Raw genomic sequence first — 21,738 nt, forward strand, 5'->3', positions numbered from 1 at the left:
GATACAACAGCTAACCCATAATAGACAGCAGGTAGAGGAGCAGTTAATAATAGAATCAATACCAACAGCAATGTTAACAGGTACCTACCTTAGTAGTAATGCAGCAGGTATAAGGGACACCACAGGCCAATGGACCAGGGGCAGAGCAGTTATGGTACATGTTGACTGACCAGTCTTTATACTCCTGACCTCCGCAACACTTAAACTGAAAGGAGAAGGAAAGGCAACAGGTGAGATTAAGAAGGGGGTGGACATGTAGTGTGAATCAGAGACAGAGAGACAGGAGACAGAAATGATGGAGAGGGGACAGAGAGAGAGAGAGAGACAGCATTCAACTTGATGAACAACATTTTTATGTTGTGCTGGCGTAAGGCCAGCATTTTTGGATGATGAGATGTAATTAACTACAATTTGCATGTTATTATGAGTCTGTTTTATACGTGTGCATCTCCGTTTGCCAAAATCAGTGTACAGGTGGGGACAGGGCTGGGCAATATGATTAAAATCAATGCTATGATATAGCCATATAATATAACATAATATATATAGATACACAATAGTAAGGCATTTTTTCTGATATCAATACAAACCTAAACCCAATATAATGTGGACATAAAAATTTGTAAATTTGATAAAACAATAAATTGTTTCCACACCAAATGAGCATAATCATGCACCTGAAAATAAAATCCAGCCACGCATAACAAGCCTGCAATGAACCCTTCCTGTGTGTTTTGTTCAGTTTTTGAGTCCATACTTTGAGGTGGTAACTCTGCATTATGTTGTAATTGTCATTTCTTCATGGGAAAAACAAGAAAAATCCATCCATCCAGACATACAGGTTTCAGCAGCTGTTACCCTGATTACATGCTTACAGATAAATGGTATTAGCAATTTAGTGGAACCTAAATTCTACATGTCCTTTTATTAGAATTAGAAACATTAAATTTCACTAATATTTTTCCTGTACTCTCAGAGAGCACTTGAAGGTGGCAACCTCACAGACTGAAGTGACTGAAGCTCAAAACAACAATTTGATACCAACCTCTTGTTGCTGGTTCACAGGCACAAAACAGTCTTACACCAACCAATTATCTTTAATTGTCCTCTATTTCAGCCATTATCAACAAACCTTAAAGAAAATATCATGTCTTCACAAGGAAAATAAATTAGCTTTGATAAGCCACCTGAAGGAAGTTAATTATTATTGGTTTTGGCTTAGACCTTTTCAGTCACATTGACCCAGGGTTGCTCCAGATAACATCATTTGTTTTAATGGAGTGTTCCTGTGTCTTGTGGTTTGAAGTTTGTTTAGGAGACAAACACTGCTGGCCAACTACACAAAAAAATGCATGAAAATGAATGGATGTGAAAGATGTTCAGAATGCTCACATTTGTGCTGCATAAAGCTGAGTAGGAGAGGAAACAGCTTTCTATGTGCCAAAAGCCTCCAGAAAGAGTATCAAAGTAAAATCACCCCGACAAAACAGTCAGTGCAGAAGAGGGGTCCAGCTGCAGCCTTGCAAAACACACTCATGTAAAAACCTTGTCTATTATTATAATTTGTTAGCGGTGAAAGAAGTGCAGCTGGAGCCTCCAAACCAACCAAAAATAAATTGAAAATGTTATCAAAGACAGCAATTTTAGCAACAATGAGGCAAAGAAACAATGATAACCTAGTTTCATTTGACCCAGAACAATAAAATGACTTTCAGTGCAAATGATGTGATCTAATTGGTGAATTAATGCAAACAAAAATTGCTTCAGGAAAAAAAAGAACAAAAAACAATCCCCCAATAAGAAGAAAAATAAATAAAGAAAATGAATTGTGTTCCCTGGACAGTTGAAAATATATATATAATACTACTATATCCTAATATTTATGAATAAATGTTGACATTGTAAGTTACGGTACTGTGCGACCTGTTATTAAATTGGTGCGAGTGTGTGAGTAAATTTAAGTATCTTCCGGGTGGCATATAGGTAAAAAATGAAACTTTGTTGGAGTCATGGTTGAAAATGACAACAGAGCATTTTCTCCAAGTAATGTGTAGACCTTTCCCAAGCTGGGCATCTGGACTAACACAAGTCATTAATGTTACCATTTGCACCTGTGTCTTACAAGCCAAAATATACACTATTTATAGGATAGATGTGATGACTGGCAGGGAGAAAGTGAGTTAGCAAGACAATAAGCGAAAAAAAGAGAACAAACAGGACAAAGGGTCAGACACCAAGAGAGACAGTAAGAGAGGATGAGACCAAAGATAAAGAGATAAGATGAATAAATGAATAAATGAATAAATATGAGGCTGCTCTTTGCAAAGCAATGTCATCAGTATTCTGACATGATGCCAGTGTGGCAGGAAGTTACTCCCTCTTGTTGCTGGCATGACTCCACAAAGTGCACTTATTCCAGCGCTGGGTCAGGAGCCAAACAAGGGTCACAGGAAGGGAAAGCAATTATGACGCGATTAATGTCTGCAACTGTTAGGTATAAGTCCAAAAACAAAGCAAGTTCACACATGAGTTAGCACTTTTAGTAGGTTCAGCCCTACTGTATAATGCAATCCAATATGCAGCAAATCATATCTTTGAGAAGACTGATGTTGAGTTCACGAGGGGATTTAGGATCCTCACAAGACCAACAGGACCAATCTGTCAAAACTCTTGTCAACACCACTCAGAGTGCAGGGGTGGAGGAAAGTCCCTTCATCATCCCAGGCTGTGCAGAGGCTCTCCTCATCACTTTCAGACTGATGATTGAATTACACAACAACTCGTTTATTCAGGTTATACTAAGATACAACCTAAACAGTGACTACATTTTCTCGCCTCATTCCTGCAACTGCTTCACTGACTGATGACCGACTGTTCACTGGCAGACTGGCTGACTGAGTGACCAGCTGGATGGCTAACTGGCCAGCTGACTGCTCAAAGTGTGAGATGTCAGTCCATCATGGGCTCCCAGCCGCCATTATTACATGGCATCCACAAAGCAACGTTGTGACAGATATTTATTGCACAATAGGAAGTTGGCATTAAAAAAAATAGATTTTTAAAACAGAGCCACTGACAACACTGAGTAGATACAATATCTGTATCTGCTGTCTATTTTGAAAAACCAGATGTGACAGGAAGGGATATTTGACTCCTTCCTTCTGAGTCTCTGATATCTGTGTTCTCTGTTTTCAAAATAAATCATTAACTTCTCTGTTCCCATCGATGACTCCTCCATGTCCCCCTCCCCTCAGGTAGAGTCTGGGTGTCATCCTCGACAGCACTCTCTCTTTCACCACCCACATCAATAGTGTCACCCGGTCCTCTTACTTCCATCTGCGTAACATCAACCGTCTCCGTCCTTCCCTCGCTCCTCACCCCACTGTCATTCTTGTTCACAGCCTCATCACCTCCCGCTTAGACTATTTCAAGTCCCTTCTGTTTGGCATCCCACAAAAAACCCTCCATAAACTACAACTGGTCCAAAATTCTGCCACCCATATCATCACAAGCACCGCCTCCACCCATCACATCACCCCCAATAGCTTCACTGGCTCCCCCAACTATAAATTACTTCTCACCTTTAAAGCCATCCACAACCTCACCCCTGCATATCTCTCTAACCTCCTCCATACTGCCACCCTCCCACACCCTCAGATCCCCCTACTCCCTCCATCTTGCTGTCCACCCAGTCCACCTCGCTACCATGTGGAGCAGAGCATTCAGCCGCTCTGCTCCCCAACTCACTTCCTCCTGACCTCCGTAACACTGACTCACTCCCACATTTCAAATCCAAACTCAGTATCATGTAAGGTGACCTTGAGTGTCTAGAAAGGTGCCTATAAATAAAATGCATTATTATTATTATTTCTAAGTACCTGATGTCCTCTGCAGTTATGTTATGCATGGTCTTCTTTAATTAAAAACCCACTCAGGTCAAAACAAACCATGTCAAATGTTTATATTTAAGTTGTAGTGTGTAATTGAAATGGGTGTTGTCTTTTTTCCGTGAACACAGTTGTACATGCACAAACCAATCTACTGTAAAAGGTATTAACTTCACTGCAGCTGCTTCAACTTTCAAAGCGGTGTAAATCGGCCCAGTGCTGATGGATTAACATGAAATTTAACATTCAGGTTCACTAAGGATTATGCTGAATATTTGAACCCTATGAGCTACAAGATACTATCAGTTTCTCATGAGTTTGAACAATAATTGGTTTAACCTTTCACTTTTCTCATTAAATATAAAAAATGATAAGATTCTGAAACATATGTCCCTGTCAATTGTGTTGGTCCTCCTGTGATGCTTTAAACAAAACGTGCACCTTCAATTACACTGCGAACAGGCCACCTGAGGTATTTTCCAGGGAGTACTTAAAAACCATTATCCATCTTCCTGCCAAATGTCATGTCTCTGTCATGTGCTGCCCCACAGCAATTAGTGAGACAGCAGAAGACGAAGCAAAAGAGTAATAAACCAGCAGCAAACAAAATGGTCTGAAACCTAGGGACACCTCTTGTCACTGCAACATCGCTTGATCAATAGAAGGTGGAGACAATGCAGGCAATAGCAGGTTCTGATCACAACATCACAATATCTTCAAAGGGCAGTCTCTGGCATTTTGTATTACAGAGCGTGTAGTGGGCATCAGAGTGGATTCAATTGTCATTTACATTTGGAAACATTTTGAGAGACAGATTCATTTCCTTTTCTTTCTTTTCTTTTTTCTATCCACTTTTTGTGTGTCAGAGCCAAAACCAGCACTTACTGAAGTAAACTGCGACTTCTGTGAGTGGTGCTGGTGCATAAAAAACAGCCATTTGGTGGAGCATGTTTCTCTCAGCACAAAAAACCCTGCAGTGTCCAGACATTTCTCTGTTTCTTCATCTATATGAACACAATTCATTTAATCCCAACCCCCTTCGCTTCATCTTCCTCTCCTGCCTATGAGTTATGTTTCCCCCGACAGGAGTTGCGTCTCAAAAGTACGAGCCAGTAATTTCAATACCTTTTTTAAAGGCAGCACAAGAATTGTGTTTATTCTGTTCTCATACAACTACGAGGTCAAAATACTGATAATATTGATTGTATTTTAGCTTTAACTATGGGGTCATTTTCCATGCAAGTGCTCCAATTCATCTGACCACATGTATGTATATTAAAATACAACTTAATTTACTCATTAATCATTACTTTGATGATATTCTCAGTTACTAGATAGTAAAAATAAATATAATTCACTAATAAAATGAAGTGCTAAAACTCTCTAACATTAGCACAGTCCACCAAAAACAGTAAAATACACTTAAGCACAACTATAAACGTATTTAAAATGAATGTAAATTTAATGTTTTCATCAAGAGAAAGGGGCATCAAGAGGATGTACAGTAACACAACACTGCCAGACAATCTACTGAATGATGGACTTTTCCTAACATCTTTAAACCAGCCTCACATCTGATGAAGGAACACACTTTGTTGACCAAACTAATCAATCAGGGCCTGCGACAGATGAAGCCAGGTGTCAATAACAGACAGGTGGAGTGACAGATTTGTCCTTCTAAGAGGGCAACATTGACCCATCCATTGTCAATAATGTTAACAACACCACACCAGTTTCTTCCTCTGTGGCTCACATTATTTAGGTGACCAGAGAGAATTAATGTTTGTATGCCTGTTACCTGAAAGCTGGAACATACACTGGTTTTACCCACAGATTGTGTGCAATTATGGGGCTCTCTATGAGAGAATAAGATCGATATGTGGTGAAGTTAGCTTTTATTACTGTGATCCTTCTCTCAAAAGAACAAAATGTCTCATAACGATGTTTAAAACCCACCTTCCTTTCATTGAATTTTGACTGGTTACTCCGTGTGTCCATGTAGGGTTTATTAGTGTGTTTTGTACGTTTTTCTGCTTGTTGCTGCTGCATTTTCTCGTGCATCACACACACACACACAAACACACTAACACACACTGCCTTTTGCTGTATGCATTTTAATGTCAAGAACATTGACTTTACTTCTAATAAAATGTGCTGTGGAAATACAACCGCTTTGTCTTGCTTAGCCTAAATGGCACCAATGCCTGTTGTGATGAATTCAGAATGAACTTATAAATATGCATGATCTTTTTGAGTCAAATAACCACACAGCACTGCAGAGATAAAGTCAGTGTCTGCCCAAATGACTGAATGGCTTTGTTGTTCACACTTCTTGATATAAACCACAGAATGTTGATGCAATGCCTGCAACACTGAACGCTGTGACTGCACTCTGAAATATTTGAGCTGTGTGTTGTTTATGTGGGCGGGTGTCTGAAACTGCTTTGATTTCCTCAGATGAGGAGAATGGAAAATGACAGGTTGTTGTAATAAGACAGCGCAGTAGTCGGCATTATGATTACTTTTTTGATTAACCATGCAATGTAATTGCACGCAGAAGAAAGGCTCACCGTCTTTCCCAGCCCAACGTTGTGACAGAACACTGAGAGGCTTCAGATAGAAAGGTCAGCCAGGAAATACCTTAATACTCCACTGATTTGTGTTATTAATCCTCCAGGATGAGATTTTCCTCAGTCTCTGTTGTTTCCCACCTGATACACCTGGAACCAGGGCTGCCCAGAACAAGGAACCATAGAGGCCAACAATAATCATATTCATCCTAATAAAAGCAATGATAATAACCACATTTTATTTTGAACCACACTGTTCACCACTGCTTACAACAACACAATTAATTTATTATTTACTTTAGAAAAATGGACTCTGTTTCATAATACTTTCATAATGAAAACCCCTCTCCGAAATCTCTTAAGTCTTTGTACACTATTCAAAATGTCAGAAGAGCTTTGTGAGCTGCATGACACATGATGTGAGAAACCTGATGGGCAGCCATGGCCTAGAGATTCGAGAAGCAGCTTGTGACCAGACTGGCAAGAAAATTTTGGGTGTGGTGGAGTGATTGATCAATGCACCCCCTCCCCTTATTAGTTGGCTGATATGCCCTTGAGCAAGGCACTTAACCCCCCCCCCCAATTGTTCCCCAGGCAGCCCACTGCTCCTGTGTGTTACTGTATGTTGCATGTTGCATGTGTGTGTGTTTCAATCAGTGATGGGTTAAATGCAGAGGACAAATTTCAGTGTATGCAAAAATTATACTAACAAAATACAGTTTGAAGTTAAATTTACTCATCTGAACTAACTACTGGCAAACATTGGAGAAAATCTCCTTGTTATGGCAGGACCTGCACATAAATTGTTATGCCACAAGGTAGAAGAAGAAGAAGAAGAAGATTGTACTATTTAAAAAACATACTAATAATAACCATAAGATAATTTTACTAGTCAAGAAGTAGCTAGCGATGATGTTGACAATAGCAAAGATGTTCTACATGTGAAAGAGAAGGAAACAGAGAAAGAAAGAGAGCACACAGGCATGCACTGGTATGAGGGAGGCCCTGTTCACTGGACCTTTACAGGTACCCGACTATCTCTGTGTGCAGGCCTGCCTGGAAACAAAAAGCTTACAGGTGGGCTGTAAAACGACAGCTACAGGGACAACAAACTTCTGCACAGCTGGCCAATAATTGCATGAAGTGGTAGTGCTTGTCAGACTGTCACTTTAGGAATGGGGCACAATTTGTCAAGTGTTCTGACAAATAGCACTGTCAAAAGGGCAGGTCTTCTTGTTGAGACTGTGATCGATAATAACCCTCCTCCCTGAGAGGTTCAGTGTTTGGCTAGTGAGGAGAGAAGAGGACCATGCCTCATAGACCAGTCCAGTTCTGGTGTGAGAAATGTGCAGTGTTCAGGTGCTGGTCAACATTTGATTAAGATATTTGTTTGAGGTACAAGCCTTAAAATATCAGGCAACCTTTTAGGTCATGAAGTATACAGGTATTTTAAAATCAGTGTGTTGCAAGGACACATTTACAGGTAGACATCAGAGGCCAGGGACTGAACCACTGACCTTCCAGTTGGAGGATGACTACTCTACCTCCAGAGCCTTATCTGGTTGGCTTCATAAAATTACATCCAAACACTTTTACTCAAATTAAAGTCTCAGACAACACTCTTACAGTCAATCTGAGATTTCCACCATTCCATCCATGTCTGTCTTTACAATGTGAAAGTTTTACAGTATCATCTGCATACATTTCAGTAAGCTTTACAACATCATCTGAATCTCCTGTTTTAAGAACAGGGATTACAATTGCACACTATCATATATTTGGGAATATTGACTGTTTCAAGGACAGATTAACCTTGTGTGCAGTAGGAGTGCTGAGTGAGTTTGTATTGTTCAGTCCCACTGAACAATATTTGAATCTTGAATCTTGAATTTAAATCTTTTTTCCTTTAAGGTCTTCAGAGTGCTTAGGATTTTGCAAATCTGATTGTTTGATCCAACTGTCAGCTTGGAAACAATGACAGGGTCAAACTATTGCTGCCAAATGGCTTATTGCCATTCTTGAAGCACTGTTTGTTGTTATCAAAGCAAGCAGATCAGAGTGCCAGCAAGTTAAGATTAAAAAAATAAATAAATAATTAAAAAAAATCACATCACAAGCTAACATCTGTTTTCAAAGCAAGCTCGTCTCTTCTTTGGAGTGATAATGAAGTGGAGCTGCTTTTGAAGGTAACAAACTGCCATAAATTTGCCAAAACTGTTGAGAACAGCGTCTGGCTGGCATGCCAAAATAAATACGAGAAAGTCATCTTTTGACCTAAACTTTGGACTGCACAAGCATCCTTTAGTGATCTCTCTCCAAAAACAACAACAACAACAACAACTATTCCTGGCTGCAGTGAAACAACTGACAGAAAACTGAGAGAACTGAGAAATACCCCTTTCACACTGAACAACACGTCTGATTTTTATATACAAATTACTGCGTATAGGTGTCTTGATCAGCTAAGACATTCTTTTTGCCATTTGGGGGTAGCGGAAATAAGAAGTGAAGACATCACATGACGTGAAGAACTTGTTAGTTAGTTGATACAGAGCAACATGAGCACCAGGGTTGTACTTAAAGCTCTGGTTTCATCTCCACCAAGGGGAAATATCTGCTATTTAGCTACTAAATGTTTCTCTATGTTCACCAGCTAGTTGCTAACAGTGTCTGTAAGCTGTGGGGTTTAAGGACTTTTTTTGTTTTTTATTTGCTGAAAACAAATGTCAGGTGCTGTCAAAAAGATGATATGAAAGGGGTGAAAATGTACTATAACAGTTAATATACGGACTGGACAGCTGAACAGGGAAACATGCCTTTTGTGTCACTATAAAAATGTGTGGAAGTTCAGACTTTTAGATTCAAATATTTAAAAGCTCAAGTTCCATAGTGAAAGGACTTGTCTGACGCAGGTGCTTCAGCGTGAATTTGCTGAACAACCAAATTACCTCAAAACACAACCAGCCAAGTAAATACATTCGGGCTTTCAAGCATTCAAAATGATCATCGAATTAATCCTGCTCCAGTGATACTGGTGCTGGTCACTCGGCACACTCCTTTGTAGTGTATGGCATGTGGCGTGCAGACTCAAGGATTGTTTGTCTTTTCTCTTCAGTTAATCACTGGAGTTTGTTGCAGAATGCTTCTTAATTTCAAGATGTGATCAGTCTGCTTCCCCCGATACTGCATCCTCATGTGCTTGATAAAAATTGGTAATGAGATCCTCAGCTGCAGGCTGTGTGTGTGCGTGTGTGTGGCAGCATGATGTATCCTGTGAGCAGGTGCACAGTGATGGCTCTGCACAGTTTTCTGATTATTTCGGACACCACTTGCTGTGATTATTCAACTTCTGTGATGGTGCAGTTTTCGCAGTTATGCTAAACAGGTTTGGTTTGTACTGCAAGGCGTTATCACATAGTTGAAAAAACCTATGACAGACTTATTGATCCTGACATTTGCTAACACGAATGTCACTTACCTTCTTCTGCACAAAGTCCATGATGTTTTTGAAGTCCAAGTCATCATAGTAGTTCACTATGCCTCTTCGAATGTTCTTGTTGAGCAATTCCACCGTCTTTAAGAGTGACAAAATGAAACAAAAGTGTGTGTGTTAACAGGATGGAGGAGGTCATGCTACCACATTTGTTTGGTTTCCATGACACAGCTGATCTACTGTACAATCAATGTGTCAGGCAGGCGGCTAAGGAGAGGAACTGCTCTGATTAGTCAAGGTGACTGATCCACTGAACTGGAAGATTAAAATATGACACTCTGACAGCTCACATCTGTCAGTCACAATCTGGTGCAGTGGGGTCACATCAGAGACTAAGAATAAATATTTCCAATTTGGAACTCCACTAAGTACATTCATGGAGAGCTTTTCATTAAGAGAACTAATGATTTATCCGACTAATTTCCCTTCATTCAGCTCTTTGTTTGTGATACATTAGTGTTATTTATACTTCATTAGAAATGGTGGCAAACATTGGGCTTTTTACTTAATTCAGTCCTGTCGATGCTTTGTCATTTCACTCTAACTAGGGATATTGGACTGAGACTGCTCCTCTCATGAGAGTCCCGTAGATTAAAAGCCTTTCATTTCATTTCTTTTCTTCCTCGTTTGAACATATCAGATCTCCACAGCAAATCTTTAGGGGCAAGGCAGCCATGTCATTACAACGGGCAAATTTAAAGACTAGAGTGAACCTACTGAAACGTTTCCCTTTGAGACAGAGGACACTGGAACATTATTGAAGAACTCACTATAAGCTCACATGGGGTTATCTTAGGCATGGAGATTATGGAAATGAGACCCCGAAAAGAAGAATCCATTTTCATAAAAATCCACATATACATGCAAGACACTGAAATCTCATTAACACATTTCCTCATGCACTACAATGTCTCTGTAATCTCAATGTAAATGAGATGACAGTAAAATAAAAATATATTAGAACCTGGGCCTTTATTGTGTTTTAAATAAAACTGCCATTAAAACACTGAATCAATATCAATCAAGATCAAGAATCAAGATATTCATTCTTGAAAACTGAATGAGTGTTAAACCTACCTACAGAATAAATACCTCACCAGTGGACTCCATAATCGCACCATTTTGGCTCCATAATTATGAATCACCATCACATGACCACATTAGCAATAAACTTGAGAGTCTATCGCATGAAAACCTGCACACTTCTTAATGTGTGATTTTTCTGTATAAAGATCTTTAAATGTTGACTTTACCTATGTAAAAGCTTTTACTCTGACAAAAACTTAAACGCCTCATGCATAATCATCCTCATTATCAGATTTTCCTGTAAATGAGAAGGAAATATTACCATTTAAAAAAGGCAAAATATGTTCTTTGTTCAACGTCGACAAAACAAAAGAAATAACTGTGGACTTCAGGAAAAAACAACCACCACACATCCCACTCTTCATCAACGGCAGTGCTGTGGAGTCGGTGAAAAGCACAAAGTTCCTTGGAGTGCACATCACAGAAGACCTCACATGGACCACAAACACCACCTCCCTGGTCAAAAAAGCACAGGCACGACTCCATTTCCTGCGGAGGATGAGAAGAGCTGACCTCCCCACATCTGCACTCACCATCTTCTACAGAGGTGCCATTGAGAGCATCCTGACCAGCAGCCTCTCTGTCTGGCACGGCAGCTGTCTAGCTGCAGACAAGAAGGCACTACAGAGGGTGGTGAGGACTGCAGAAAAGATCATCAGATCACCACTACCAGCCATTCAGGACCTCTACACCTCACACTGTTCCAGAAGAGCAATAACCATCATCAAAGACCCCACTCACCCAGCACATAAACTGTTCTCCCTACTACCATCAGGGAGGCGCTACCGCAACATGCGGTGCCGCACAAGCAGACTGAGAAACAGCTTCTTTCCACAAGCCATCAGACTCATCAACACACTGATGAACACTCCATGAACATTTCACGACATGTCACTTGCACTTTACTCTTTGCACCTTACATACTGCATCCCACTGCACATACCGGTATGTCCATTGACTGTACTTCTGCTGCTATGACTGTGTGTGTGTGTGTGTGTGTATTTTTATTGTACATAGTTTTATCAGGATGCTGTCCTTTTACTGCACACTGTGTGTGCCTGTTGTGGGCGTATGTGTATGGGTGTGTGTGAAATTATTGTCACTGTCTTACCTACATGTTTAGTTTTAGTTTTAGTTTTTAGTTTTTACTGCACATTGGAGACTGGTCAAACGAAATTTCAATTTTCTGTGCTAACCCCTGTTACATAGATCTTTGACAATAAAGTACACTTTGACTTTGACTTTGACTTTGACTAATACAGGAGGATACATCAGCAGAATTGTCTGGACAGAAATTATCTGTAAACTCTGAAGTCATGTCTGTAATTCACACTGCCAGAGTAAATATAATATGTTCATTCTGCAACACTCAGGTCTTGATCTCACAACCTTTGTCGCAACTGGCACATCATGATCATGCTAAGCTACCCAGAGAAATGGGACAATTAGCAGTGGCTTCATGCATGGTTACGACAAATACATGAGGATCTGTCAGCAGAACAGCCTGGACCATAACTACTGCCCTTTCTTTAAAATCATGTCTCTGCTCGAAAACACCTGAATTAAATAAACAGGGCATTTTCAGGCTTCAGCAGAGCTACATGATGAGCTGATCATTTCAGTCAGGTGTGTTGAAAGAGGGAAACCTCTAAAACATACAGGAGATCCCCAGCACAATCTCTGAGTAGGTATAAGGGATGTTTGACGCAACTGAACATCTCAGCACAACAGGGCCTATATTTTGGCAAAAGAAGAATAAACCTGCCACATTGAAAAAGTTAAGCAGCAGGTATATATATCTGATGAAAAGTTTAGCAGCAACAGGTTTAGTAGTTCACCTTCTAGATAAGATGCAAATTAAGAGCAGGAGGCTGGTCAGGATGGCAGAGGTCATCATATTGTAGGTACAGTTAGCACTAGCATGTGTGTAATCCTCTAGCAACTGCTACACATAATACTGTAACAAAGTATTTGGTGGTTTGGATCACAAAATTCTCAGTATATTAGACTGTTTTGGAGTCGCTAACACTAATATTTGCTTTGCATTGAAAGTTAAACGAAGGTAGGTGAGAAGATGCAAGAAGCTTCTTCCTGATGTGGCTTCATGTTCAAACATTGCTCTCTTACAATATTCCAAATAACCAAAAAAAGCACACAGTAATGTCAGTATTTGATATCTGTTGATCAAAAAGTTAATCACTAACTCTGGTGACAAAGATAGCACCTGCAGCTCTTTCACAATAAAAGACCTCAAGTTGCCATGAAAGGCTCTTAATATGAAAAAGAAGCAGGAATTGTTTGGTTTACATTCATAGTAGCGTTACTGCAGTGGACTTTATTGTATCACCAATAAAACAAAAAATAAGAATGTTCAAGATATGTAATGTAATTTAATAAGGATTCTCTGGCGGGTGGTCTAGGATTGTGATTGGAAAAAGCCTTGAGACCTGATAACCTCCAGGTACTATATGTCAGGTGATTATTTGTGGTCTTTAAGTCTTGTTAAAGTTTCCTTCATTTTTTTTTTCCCATAAAGTATTGTTCATCATCACAACCTATTTTGGAAGATGCATGTCTCATTGTGACTGCATAAAAACAACCAAGAGCACTGTGTTAGTAGGCACAGGAACATTATTGGATTTTATTTTAGGAAGGTAAATGAGAGAGAGAGGAGAAACAGAAAAAGCAAAGATGAGAGAGAAGGATGTGAGTGATATCAGAAGTGAGAAAGAGAGAGAATAAAGAAAGACATGAAAACACAAAGGCGGGTCAAGAAGCAGAGCGTTTCATTAGCATACTAATATACAGATAATAATCCCATCTGCTCTTTGAACTTATCAATTCTGATTATGCTGTCGCTGCATTTCCTGACTAGAGACAAGCAAGCAGGGTTTCAATGAGGTGTCAGTGAAACATTCATTTAATGAAAGATATAAAGATATTCTGAAATATAAAACTATTAACTTGAATGGTTTAGTTGATTTTTTGTCTGGAACGGTCAAATCAGTTTTGAAAAACTATAATAAATAATGTTAATTTTCTTTAAATTTCCTAAAAAGTGTTTTTTAAGTGTTCTGTCATTTAGTTTCTCATGGTTCATTTAATTCATACTATTATGTATTTATAGACATGAATCATTGGTACATGCATAGTTAGTATCATTTCTTTGTGACAAACAATGCACCAATAGAATATATATATATATATATATATATATATATATATATATATATATAAATAAATAATAGTAAGAGTTTCTGTCAGGTTAGTGATCAACATCTTGAATGACTCACCTGGTTGCGGAACACCAGCGCCAGTATTCCTCCCAACAGCTCCAGGATCAGACACACAGTCAGAGTGTACATGAACTGTGACCGAACAGACAGTAGAGAGGAGACCTTAAACATCTACACATTATGCACTTTCCTCCATGTACAGATTCTAGAGATTATAACAACTCAGTTGAGATCCCTTCAGTCATTGATAATACCATCCATTCGCCAGTCAGCACATGCCTACTCTATATACAAGATTATTTGATCAGAAGGCACATCAAACATTCCTCATCCTGTGATGTGCTTCTTTTTGAGGTCAAATTAAGTTTCTTGTTGTATTTATTGTATTTCTTCATCCACCTTTTCTTTGCATGTCTGCATTTGTTTAAGTCTAAATGGGAAGCTTCTGCTCACATGTCATTGGTAAAGTGCTGTTTAACATGAAATAATTTCTTTTGATGTGCTTAAAGTGAAGGTACATCAATAAAAAATATTACCTGTACAAATGACAGAGAAAAATTCATATGATAGACCACCCTCAACAGATGAAACACAAGTCTTATCCCTCATAAAGGTGAAACATTTTATGGACAGACAAGTGACTGTTAATCACCAATACCCCGATTCCAAAAGAGCGACTAACAGTGTTATGGTTTCCTGAGGTGTTCTCAAGCCCATGAAGTAATATCCTTTATGCAATTATATCTGTTTTCAATGCCGTCTGAAGGTTTGAAGGTCACAGATGTTCAATGTTGGTTTTCTTCAGATTCTGTAGATCTTTTGATAATATTATAAACTGTACGTTGGTGAAGTCCCTAAATTTCTTGCAATTGTGCACTGGCAAATGTTTGTCTTAAGTAGACTATTTGACCACACCATGTTTCACAACGAGGTGAGCTCCATCCTTGCTTATGAACAACTGAGCCCTTCAAGGATGCTCCTTTCATACCCAATCATGATACCACGAGTTGTTACCAAAGAACCTGTTTACCTGTGGGATGTTCCAAACAGGTGTTGTTTGAGCAGCACACGTCTGTCCCTGGATGCCCAAGTTCCAAGTCTTTTTGAAATGTGGCACCAGCAACACATTCAGAATGACTGTATTTACAACACTAGAGCTTATCAGTTTTTACATCAAACACTTTGTCTTTGTGATCTATTAAAATGAAAATGGATTGAAAAGGATTTGCAAATAACTGTATTCTGTTTTTAATCAAGCTTTACAAAGAGTTCCAACCTTTCTGAAATGTATGTTTTTTAATTCCCGGTATGTTGTTGGAAATCAATTTGTTATTTACTGTCAGCTACTGCTATTAGCAAACCAGACAACAAAGCAACGTCTAAATAACCAGCCATTAATGCTGACTCATTCACTCTGAGACGCACAAATTTGTTATACTGCACATTTCACTAATTTCGCAGGTTTAAAGTATTTTAAAAGGAGTATGGTATAATGTGAAGTCAGCGGCTATTAGTTTATTTCCTCAGAGCACAGAAAATATATGCCTGCATATATGAGGACATGTTGTTTTATGTTAGCCAGTAAAGTAAGATAAATTGTTTATTAATATAATCGCCCTTGCGATCTTAATTTCCACTAGTGTATTAACGGTAATTCCAATTAAACATTAGTTAATTATACATGTAGAAAATTGATTCAGGAATCCAAAATTTATTCAGGAATCAAAATAAAAGAAAACATTCACTGAGTGAATTGATTTTTCCCCATCCTTGATAATTACAATACTATCAAAGTATAACCAAATATAAGCAAATAAAGTACAAAAGACCGGATGGCAAATGGAAAACGGTTAATTTTGTAAGCACAACAGCCAATGGGCAAACAACAAATTAATTACTCACCACTTTTAGTAGAGTTAGATTATCCCTCAGTGAAGCCAAGACTCCAATGAAAGAAACAATAAACATGACAATTCCCAGGAGGATCAGGATTATAGCTGGGGCCAAAAAGATTCCTTCCAGTGTTTTGTAGCGTTGTCTCTCCACCTCAGCATAGATGCCAATGGCCAAGATAAAGCCGCCTATCAACTGAAAACACAACGAGAAGCAGTTATGATTGGTTATCTCACAAATCCTTGCTCTCTAGGATCAACTGAAATAACTTTTTGGTACCCATCTAAAGCCACCATGAGTTCAAAATGTCAGTTTGTCCAATACTTTTGTTTATGAAAAAAAAAAATGTGCTAAACTAGTGACATACCCATCAGCCTCAGTTGTTCTTTGTGTTTTGAGCTAATTAACAAATGGCAATATACAAACACAACAGACTAAGAAGAATACTGTAAACATTAGGTTCACACCTGCTTAGCATCAGTACTATCACTGTGAGCATATTAACAGACTGATGATTTTGCTCAAAGCACCACTGAGCCTTGCAAAGCAGCTAGTGTTGCTGTAGAGCAGTTCCCCTGTGACCATACTCAATGTGCGTTCTTATGAATCGGTGGAGGTAACAAATGCCTGTCCTCTAGGGGGTGATAAAGAGCCAATCATAGTGTTTCCATGACCACAATAGTTTGTGTCCCGTTGTACCAACAGCACTGAAGGGGGATAAAAGAAATGGGCAAGGAGAGAAGAGATCGAGAAGGTTCATAAATAAGATGAAGCATAGAGTGACATATGTTTAATTATTTTTTGCAGAAGTTAACCCAGACAGAAGGGGTCAGCTTTCTATTGTTGTTTCATGCTATAGTGTAAGCCAGGCAGCAACGCTCAGACTTGTTCAAGCTCAAGCTTGTTGTGTTTCGATTTTCAGGCAAAATGCTATGAAACATAATGTTGTGTGAAAATGATCTTGCTTAGCTTGAAGCACCTGCGTCGCGTCTGTGTTTGCGTCCTCATGTGGGCCATGGTCCTGCCCTAAGTCTTGCTTAATCTTCAGTGGGCCAAATCTAACTATCAAAAGGTAACTTTCCTGAGCTGTCTGCAGGAATATTCAGATCCTCAAGAGCATGAAACATCTGTTAACAAATCCATGCAGCTTAATCAGTATGTAATTGCAATCTGTATCTTCACCAGACTGAAGTGGACTGCAGTAACGGATAATTCTGTGTTGTTATTGTAAATGACAGCTTTCTTTAATTAGGTTCTCTGAAGTGCTTTAGCTTTGGAAACAGTGAATCTACTGGGAACAATCAGTGCACAAACAAACACACACACACACACACACACACACACACTTTGGCTGTGTGATTTTCTCTCACTCAATTACTCCAACATAATTTGATAATTAATTCAAGCCTGATTTTAGAAATTTTCATACCCATCAATACTCTGGGGCAGATGATTGGACAGATGGTAGATACACACACCCAAACACACACACACCTCTCTATCACTAACTGACTTGATTTTTTTCTGTTTTGAACCTTCAGTTCATGTTTCATTCATCCATGTTTCGATACATAACTATTTTGATCATGGCTGCAATATGCTGGATTTTTTCCCCAGTAAGCTTTGGAGAAGAGGAGGGTAAAAAAATAGACCAATTACTGGACACTGAGAGGCTCAGGTCCTTCTTGTTGTGAGGGCCCCACCTGAGAAAAGAAGTGTCTCTATAGTTCAGAATCTCAGGCTGAAAATGAATTTATTTTTTAAACAAAACTAGAAAGAATTTAGAGGCTCTGAGAAAAGGTCAGTGATGGAAAACAACTAAGGCCATTTCCCAAGTACTGAACCTGAGTACAATGTAGTGCAGTAGAAAGTACGGAAATGTTTTCCACTGCACTTAATTTATTTGACACTTTTAATTAGTTGCTCTTAAGATTAATATTTTACACAAAAGATAATCTAACAAGCTTTTAAAACAAAACATTTGATTCAATATTTAGTTTGTGGTTGGTTAACAAATAAATTGTTATAAAAAAGTGCAGTCAGGTCTCATTTCAGATGTCTGCGAGTTAACATTTCCACCAAATAATGATTCTTACCTCTAAACTTCTCACATTAATTTCAATAAACTTTCAAACGACAATTACTTTTACTGTAATACTTTAACTAAATCTCTTGAGGTTACTACCTGGGAAAAGGTTAACTACAAACATGTTTTTCTGAATTACTGAATTGTTAACAATGTCCTGCTTACTTGTGATAATAACACCTTCTTGTGAATGTTTTTTTTTTTTACCAGAAAAAGAATATCTATGAATGAGGTTTAACAAGACTAATAGGCCGTTCACAACATAGAGACTCAAAAGCTGGGAGAGCAAATGGCTGCTTTCCATTGCAAATGGGAACCGCCATTTCAGCTGACTGCCACTCACTGAGCTACAACTGCACCCTGAAGCACTACGGAGGAAAGCTGAGAAAAGCTCAACTTCATGCAAATGTCCTCTGTTTAAAAAAGGCTGCGAATAAAAGGTATTCCCTATTCAGGAAACAAACTGTCCAGCAAGAATTTAACAACTTCAATGAATACAATGTTATCATAACTGATTGCATTGATAGCAGAAGCTACAAAAGTGAAGCCCACGTTGTAATGACAACACTGCTTTCCTTGAACTTGAGCTAGTTAAATTTACATGACACAGTTCTAACACATTCCCAATAGTTTTAAACAGTAAAATACAATTTATTTGTCTTCATGCGTATCACATGTGGTGATCACCCCACACCTGCAGCAGTGTGAAAACGATTAAGAACCTACGAATTCACTGTCTAATTTTTCCTAAAGGGTGACTTCTAAGAAAACGCACACACCCCCGCACACATACAGCTTAGCCTTGGAGGCAGTTAGATTCCAGCATGTTTTATCTGCAAACACGTCATTCTCTGACACGTTTCTTGCTCGCTTTAATCTGCCTCCCCACAATCCATCTTGAACCCTCCCAAATTAAGACAGACACATGTCAGAGAAGAAAAGCAGGGAAAGAAAGAAGTCTTTCAACATTAGCATTCATCTGTGACCTCTGAAGGTCCGAGAAACTGTTTATAATCCACCATGATGTCTTTTCCTTACAAGTCCCTGCTTGCTGTCTGTTATGGTATCTCACTGTTGGCTGGTTGCCTGCCGCGGCAAAGCTCACATCCAGCCAAGAGGAGAAGAGGGCACTCAAAACGATAAACAGGGCAACTCTAAATTTCTTTGTGAAGAGACAGGTCACGAGTAACAAGCGATTGTCTTTACAAAGAGCTCACAAATCGAATTTGTCTGTGTAAACGGACTTTAACAAAAATAGCTGAGATAATATAACAACACAGGCAGCCATCTGTTTATCAGCATGCACTTAGCTGCAGATGACTTAGTAACAATATTAGGGCATTACGCCAAAGTTAAGTTGTTTTATATAACCTATTACACTCTATTCAAACAACTTCAGAGGGATATGAGTGTGCTGGACTAACTGCTAGTGGGGGCAGACAGCGCAGTGCTGAAACTCAAAGGAAGCTCTCAATCCACAGTACAAGCTGCAGATGTGGCACAAATATGCACTTACAAGGACTCAGTGTAGAAATGTGACTTTGTTCATTTCAACGGTAAACTAGAATAAGTGATACAATACTCAAAAATGATTTAGAAAATAATTAAATATGCACTGAGAAGATGGACTGTATGGGCTATGGGATGAAATGCACCCCATGATTTCTTCTGTGAATGACCAAAGTAAAATAATAATCTTCACAAATGAATTCACAAATTGGCTTATTATTTTATTATATATATATATATTTTTTATTGCCATATTACAACCCTCACATTCATTCAGTTGCCGACTGCTTTACACTTTCACACACACTAATAGGTCAGGTGAGAGGAGGCATATTTACTTTAAGCCTGTAGCCAATGTTCAAAAACAATGAATATGATGAGGCTGACCAATCAGAGCTCCTGTTACTTCGAGCTGGGCATTATTTAATTTTAATGTTGCAAATTGTGTACCTTCACTTTATATTGTGGGAACTGTAAATCAGTAGACAAATAAAGATGAAGGAGACACATTAGTAAATAGTATGGCAGTATTAGAGTGACATCAAAAAGCCATTGTTTTTAACCAAATATTTTATCTGCTAAACATCAACAAGTCAGCAGTGTCGTTGTGAGCATGTTAGCATGCTGACATTAGCATTTATCTTAAAGCGCTGCTGTGCAGCCTCACAGAGCAGTTAGCATCAGGACCTATCAATAAGTATAGACCACTTGCCGAGCAAAATGTACCTCAGACTAGTAAATCCAGCAACTCACTTGCCCAAGCGGGCTCGTGGTACAAATGAATCTAACACATTGTATTTCCAGGGCTCATTATAGAAGTTGGTAAAAAGTGAGCCATCTTGCTTCCTTCTCCTCTTTGCTGAGAGCTGCACATGAGCAGTATCAACTTACACTTGTGAGAAAATGTCTGCAGCTTTTCTTTTCTTGGAAACGTTGGGTGGCATTAGAGGATGTGGTCAAAACTCCAACTGTGTATTAAACAGTTTGTGGCAAGTCTGGGAGCAAAGTGAACAAGATTAAACATGATTTATCTTTTGTCAGGTGGCGTTGCTGACGCAGAGGGCTGAACCCCAATGCAGTCACAAAAAGGCTGGGAGGCAGGAATCCGATATAGTATTCTTTAATATAAACAAAGTACTCTCAAAACAGGCACACGCTTACTGTGGCGAAGGATCAACAAAAACTGTGGCAAAAATCATGGCAAGGTGAAACAAGAAACTCCGGGCTTGAAAACATGAAAAGAAAACGATCCGACAAAAAGTGACAGGGAAGACGAGGACTAAATAGACAAGACAATAAGACACAGGCGCAACACATTAAGGGAGGTGAAAGCAATCATGATAAACCAAAGCAAAGCAACATGAAAAAGAGACACACAGAGGAAGTGACGCTTTCAAAATAAAACAGGACATGACAAAAACTTAGAACCTAATAATGGAAACACATGACAAGACGAACGTGAAACATGACATGAGACCAAAAAACCAAAAGGCAAAGCATAACTTAAACACGTGACGTGACATCTTTGGTGTTGTGCAGTGCAATGGTGTGACTTTCTACAGAATATAATAGAGGATGTTATCTTGATGCATGTGGTTTCTTGGACTTTAGACTACAATAAATGTTTTTTAAAGGAAGGAAACAAAGGCATGTTTATTGGATAGACATATAATTCCAGCAAAAGTTGCAGGAACATAGAATACTAGGTTAGGGTTAGGTTAAGTTGTAATGATTCACTCATGCAACAAGTCAGTAAGTGTGTCAGTCAGTAAGACACATTGTCCCAATCTAGGCTGCAATTATTGCAACTATTCAGTGGTCAAAAGTCAAAGACTTTTGTTAGACTAAGAAGTCCTGTGTGTGTGTGTGTGTTTATCAGTGTGAGCCACTGTTAGATGAAGTGTTCTTGGTCAACCTTCACTGGGTAAATAAAGGTTTAGAAACGCAGATAACCTTATACAGTAGACTGAAGTGAAAT

At 38.9% G+C, this 21,738-nt stretch overlaps 1 protein-coding gene across 1 annotated transcript in view; it reads right to left on the reverse strand.

Moving 5' to 3' along the window:
- Positions 1-21,738, reverse strand: part of tspan15 (tetraspanin 15) — a 33,779-nt gene that overhangs the window by 8,292 nt on the left and 3,749 nt on the right. The window contains exons 2-5 of the mRNA XM_046384541.1: positions 16,175-16,360; positions 14,330-14,404; positions 9,936-10,031; positions 89-205 (exon numbers count right to left, since the gene is read on the reverse strand). Of these exons, the coding sequence (XP_046240497.1) occupies positions 89-205; positions 9,936-10,031; positions 14,330-14,404; positions 16,175-16,360 (474 nt within the window). The remainder of the gene's footprint in view (positions 1-88; positions 206-9,935; positions 10,032-14,329; positions 14,405-16,174; positions 16,361-21,738) is intronic.

Source organism: Scatophagus argus, chromosome 1 (assembly GCF_020382885.2).
Source record: "Scatophagus argus isolate fScaArg1 chromosome 1, fScaArg1.pri, whole genome shotgun sequence".
Classification (NCBI taxonomy): domain Eukaryota; kingdom Metazoa; phylum Chordata; class Actinopteri; family Scatophagidae; genus Scatophagus; species Scatophagus argus.